The sequence below is a fragment of the Hyla sarda genome, chromosome 6 (genome assembly GCF_029499605.1).
Source record: "Hyla sarda isolate aHylSar1 chromosome 6, aHylSar1.hap1, whole genome shotgun sequence".
Taxonomy (NCBI): Eukaryota; Metazoa; Chordata; class Amphibia; order Anura; family Hylidae; genus Hyla; species Hyla sarda.
This window is the reverse complement of record NC_079194.1, coordinates 155654782-155660990: the sequence shown is the minus strand read 5'-3', so window position 1 is coordinate 155660990 and position 6209 is coordinate 155654782. Positions and strand designations below refer to the sequence as shown.

Genomic DNA, 6209 nt, shown 5'->3' with positions numbered 1-6209 from the left:
AATAAAATACTAAAAAAGCCAGCAAGTAGAAGTAAAACGTCCATCTTTATTCAGGGTTCTTCCTTAAAAGCCTTCACAGTGCCAGACAAACCGTGAACATATCAAAAATATGAAATATTGCACAAACAGAGGGGGGTCCCAAGCATGGCTGACGCGTTTCTGATCTATCAATCCTTACTCATAGCCTGTAGATCCTCAAATGAGGCACCCTTATATACTCCAGGGCATTTCCCCATTCCCACAGGAAGGGGAGGGACAGGTCCACATCACATGTGCGCGTGATTAAAACAAAAACATGGGACCAAACACAGATAAATTATTCGGAGACATATCAGTAATGTAATATTAAATCTGTTTTGCTATTTAGACCATGGGGTTGAATGCAATTCAAAAGATAAATCCACATGATTTCCCTATTGTGGAGGGATCGAATATGGTCACCTCCCCTTTTATTTAGGTTCACCTTCTCAATGCCTGAGAACCTGAGGGAAGTGATGTCTGAATTATGACATATTAGAAAATCTTTAGATATGTTAGAAATGTTGGAGCTTAAAGGGCCAGCAGCATGTCTAATGTGCTCTTGCATGCGTTTTTTAAGGGACCATTTGGTGGAATCCACATATGTTAAGTGACATTGTGAGCACATGATTTTATATAAAACAAAAGTGCTATCACAGTTTATAAAATTATGAATGACATGGCATTTGCCATCCACCGTACCTTCTTCTATATTCTGGCATTTTTCGGCAAAGGGACATACCACACACCGCGATTTACCGCACTTATGGAAGCCCTTGGTGCTAATCCACTGGGTGGTAACACTAGCCGTGTCCACCATACTGGGAACAAGGAGATTGGATAGAGTAGGTGCCCGCCTCGCTGCAAATCTCACACCTGACTTTATAATCTCCCCGTGGGGTATTCCAGGCAAAAACTTTTTTATATATATATCAACTGGCTCCAGAAAGTTAAACAGATTTGTAAATTACTTCTATTAAAAAATCTTAACCCTTTCAGCACTTATGAGCTTCTGAAGTTAAGGTTGTTATTTTCTGTCTAAGTGTTCTCTGATGACACCTGTCTCGGGAAACGCCAAGTTTAGAAGAGGTTTGCTATGGGGATTTGCTTCTAAACTGGGCGTTGCCCAAGACAGGTGTCATCAGAGAGGACTTAGACAGAAAAAAACAACCTTAACTTCAGAAGGTCATAAGTACTGAAAGGATTAAGATTTTTTAATAGAAGTAATTTACAAATCTGTTTAACTTTCTGGAGCCAGTTGATATATAAAAAAAAGTTTTGGCCTGGAATACCCCTTTAAGTCCCAGGATGCCCTTGGTCCTAGTGGGGTTAAAAGGTCAAAAGATTAAAATATATAAACTAAGAAGACACTGTGAAGTACGGGGATATACTCGGCAGGCCTGGAGAAATATTTTTCTAAAAGATGTTTTTATGTACTTGATGTATTTCTAGGTGTATATGGATATATATATATATATATATATATATATATATATATATGTCAAAGAAGAAAGCAGCACTCCTAAAGCGTGAGTAGGTGCCTCCAGCTAGGGTCCGTGTCCAGGATTCTGCATACGTAGTTCCAAGGAAAATGCTGTGGCACTCAAGGTATGGTGAAAAAATGAAAATGATTTATTCATCCCAAATGTGCAAAGAGCAACATTTCAATGGTCTCACACCATCATTATCAAGTGGCTTGATAATGATGGTGTGAGACCATCGAAACGTTGCTCTTTGCACATTTGGGATGAATAAATAGTTTTCATTTTTTCACCATACCTTGAGTATCACAGCATTTTCCTTGTAACTACGTATGCAGAATCCTGGACACGGACCCTCGCTGGAGGCACCTACTCACGCTTGGAACTATATATATATATATATATATATATATATATATATACACACAAATCAAAAAATATGCTGCAGTCTCTTGTAATACCTTTTTTATTGGACTACCAGAATTTTGTAGAGACAAGCTTTCAGGATTCCTCCCTTTATCAAGTCCAATAGACAAGGACTAATGATCAAAGGGCTTGATAAATTATCAGGGAGGAATCCCAAAAGTTTGTCTCTACAAAATTCTGTTAGTCCAATAAAAAAGGTATTACAATCTGCATCACTGGACTGATATGGCTACTCACATTTACTATGCAGATATACACATACCTGAAGATGGTTTAGAACCCTGTGATGTCACACATGCTTGTGATGATGTCACCGTAAGCTGTACAAGGAGGTGCGCGCCGGCTACAGTCTCTTCAGTGTGTTTTGCATTCACAACCTGTGGTGCAAAGTGTTTGTTAGAGAGTTTCTATTTGCGATAGAGAATTCAAGATTTTGACCGTTCTTTGTCTGAAGAGAGAACCACAAGGTAAGTCTCAGCCTCTTCTATTCATACATACACAGGACTTTTTGTTTGACAGTTTTTATTTAGCAAAAAAAAACAAGAAATTAATTTCCAAAAGAAATAACAAAAGTTATATTCCTCATAGCATTGTGACAATACTTGGCTTAGGCATTAAACATAATAAAATGCACAGATAGTATCATGACCAGAGCTTTTTCTTGCAAAACTGCTAAAATGCAATTATGCCCAAAGAAGCCCCCAAGAAAAAGAGTCCTAATTCATGAAGTTCTAAAAGATATAAGTCTATGAGAAAGATTTGGTGGTGTAGTAAAAGAATAACAGAAAGATTAGGGCAGAAATATAATAGTATATAATAGAATTCTGTGTGTACTAACAATAGAAATACTCCGGGGACTCCGAAAGGGAACATTTTCAAATCAACTAGTGGCAGAAACTCATATAGGGGACGGATAGATCCCAATGAGGTGGGGTAGGTTCATTATTAGTAAATGTATATAGCAGGATAGCCCAATTGTATCTACAGTATGAAGTTCACATGGCCCAGTGACCATACAGCCAAGCCCTTATAATCCGCCATTACTGGGACAGATTCAGGGTTATCAGATATTACTATGACCGGAGAGGTTCAGGTTTATCAGATATTACTAGGACCGGACAGGTTCAGGATTATCAGATATTACTAGGACCGGATAGGTTCAGGTTTATCAGATATTACTAGGACCGGACAGGTTCAGGGTTATCAGATATTACTAGGACCGGACAGGTTCAGGGTTGTCAGATATTACTAGGACCGGACAGGTTCAGGGTTATCAGATATTACTAGGACCGGACAGGTTCAGGGTTATCAGATATTACTAGGACCGGACAGGTTCAGGGTTATCAGATATTACTAGGACCGGACAGGTTCAGGGTTATCAGATATTACTAGGACCGGACAGGTTCAGGGTTATCAGATATTACTAGGACCGGACAGGTTCAGGGTTATCAGATATTACTAGGACCGGACAGGTTCAGGGTTATCAGATATTACTAGGACCGGACAGGTTCAGTGATATCAGATATTAATAGGACCAGACAGAATCAGGGTTGTCAGATATTACTAGGACCGGACAGGTTCAGGGTTATCAGATATTACTAGGACCGGACAGGTTCAGGGTTATCAGATATTACTAGGACCGGACAGGTTCAGGGTTATCAGATATTACTAGGACCGGACAGGTTCAGGGTTATCAGATATTACTAGGACTGGACAGGTTCAGGGTTATCAGATATTACTAGGACCGGACAGGTTCAGGGTTATCAGATATTACTAGGACCGGACAGGTTCAGGGTTATCAGATATTACTAGGACCGGACAGGTTCAGGGTTATCAGATATTACTAGGACCGGACAGGTTCAGGGTTATCAGATATTACTAGGACCGGACAAGTTCAGGGTTATCAGATATTACTAGGACCGGACAGGTTCAGGGTTATCAGATATTACTAGGACCGGACAGGTTCAGGGTTATCAGATATTACTAGGACCGGACAGGTTCAGGATTATCAGATATTACTAGGACCGGACAGGTTCAGGGTTATCAGACATTGGTAACCTCAGGGAAGAAGTCTCCATATAAAACACTTATAGAGAAGCGTCTTCTTCTGAGGCTGCCATGGTCTTAGTGTTATCTTGTGGTTCTGTGCTGGACATTTCTGCTCTGTATGAAGGATCTATTGTATAATGACAGGAATGATGACATGTTGTCTAATGTGTTCACTTATCTCTCTCTCTCTAGTGTTTTCAGGCTCTGACCTGTGACCATGGCCTCTCCACAAGACCCATTGCTGAAGGAGGAGGAAGAAGCAATGGAGGACCATAGTGATATGGATGTAGAAAAGGGCGATATCCCTGAGAGGCAGAACCTGCCATCTCTAAGTGTGATGTCCGCCGCACGTTCCATCATCACCGTAGTGATCCTCGCCTTTGTTAATTTGCTCATCTATGCAAATCGCTCCAGCGTGGCGGGGGTGCTGCCTTATATACAGAAAGCATATGACACCAATGCTAGTCTGTCCGGCTTATTGAATACATTGTTCATTGGAAGCTACGTGCTGGTCGCACCAATTGCCGGATATTTGGGCGACCACTGTAATAAGAAATATACTGTTTGCGCAGGAGTCATCGTTTGGCTGAGCATGACACTTACCCTGTCATTCATCCCTGACGGGTACTTCCTGCTCTTCCTGCTGACGAGTGGACTGGTTGGAGCCGGAGAGGCGACTTTCTGCACCATCGCCCCCTCCATCATTGCAGACCTTTTTACAAGTGACCAGCGGACCCGCATGCTGAACGTGTTTTACTCCGTCATACCTGTAGGCTGCGGACTAGGATACATCATCGGGCCCAAAGTGACTGATGCAGCAAGGGGCGATTGGCACTGGGCATTTCGGGTCACCCCTGGCCTGGGCCTCATAGCTGTGGCTTTGATGATTTTGGTCACAAAGGAGCTTCCAAGAACGACTACAAACAGGAAGAAGAACAACAAATCCCAGAAATTTGCCAAATGGGCGACAGATCTGAAAAAACTATTTAAAAATCGAAGCTTCATGTTAACCACCATGGGATCGACGGCTGTATCCTTCATAGTGGGAGCCATAGGTGTATGGGGTCCGTCATACCTGACCCACGCACGAACACTCCTACAAGAGAAGGACCCTTGCCGTGCTGAACCGTGTGACTATCACGACATCCTAATATTTGGTGTGGTTACAGTCGTTTCCGGCATTCTGGGAGTTGTAGCAGGGACGGAGATAAGTAAAAGATATCGCAAATCCAACCCACGGGCCGACCCGCTTGTGTGTGGATGTGCGATGATGCTCTCCGCCCCTTTTCTTCTGTTGGCATTGACTTTTGGCAACATCAGCCTCGTTGCCACCAACATCTTCATCTTCATCGGAGAGACGCTTCTGTCAGTAAATTTCACCCTCATATCTGACATTATACTAAAAGTAGTAACTCCGTGGAGGAGATCTTCAGCCCTGGCCGTGCAGATGACAATCTATCACCTCCTAGGTGACGCCGGCAGCCCGTACCTCATCGGCCTGATATCTGACACCTACGAACGAGGATATGCCAAATCCCCTCTTCTGAAATACCGCAGCCTGGAGTATGCCCTCATGACCTGCACCATAATGGCAGTCATCGGAGGGGCCTTCTTCATGGCCACGGCCCTATATATAGAGAGGGACGAAAAAGAAGCAGAGATGGAATCAGAACCTCCGTCATCCTCCTCCTCCTCACTGCTTCCTGCCGATGAGGACCGCGCTTCAGACTGAGGAAAAGTCATTGCTTAACTTTACCTCGTTTACTTCATAAAAAAAAAATTAAGAAAAAAAGCTCTGCATTTGTTCTATGTTCCACTTTACCCTTTATTCTCTACCCAGGGGCGGACACAGACAGCAGAGGGCCCTTGTGCAAAGAATGTGCCTGTGCCCCCCCCCCCCCAAAAAAAATACATCAATTGTTCAGCACCCCCCCCTCCATGTGTCACTTGCTCAGGTGGACCCCCATATGTCACTTGCTGTATAAGTTTCTAATTATTTATTAAGGCCTCCCATATGCCGCAGCTCATTCAAGCCCCCCACATTAGGTAGCATAGATTCCCAACATTAGGTAGCATAGATTCCCCACATTAGGTAGCATAGTTTCCTCACATTAGGTAGCATAGTTTCCCCACATTAGGTAGCATAGTTTCCCCACATTAGGTAGCATAGTTTCCCCACATTAGGTAGCATAGTTTCCCCACATTATGTAGCATAGTTTCCCCACAATAGGTAGC

At 42.8% G+C, this 6209-nt stretch overlaps 1 protein-coding gene across 1 annotated transcript; it reads left to right on the top strand.

The window, feature by feature from the left end:
- The first annotated feature begins 2286 nt into the window (after positions 1–2286).
- Positions 2287–5723, top strand: LOC130277642 (protein spinster homolog 1-like). Its single transcript, XM_056528376.1, has 2 exons — positions 2287–2392; positions 4167–5723. Exon 2 carries the CDS (start codon positions 4192–4194, stop codon positions 5704–5706), a length of 1515 nt encoding a protein of 504 aa, XP_056384351.1. The 5' UTR covers positions 2287–2392; positions 4167–4191; the 3' UTR covers positions 5707–5723.
- Positions 5724–6209: the final 486 nt, after the last annotated feature.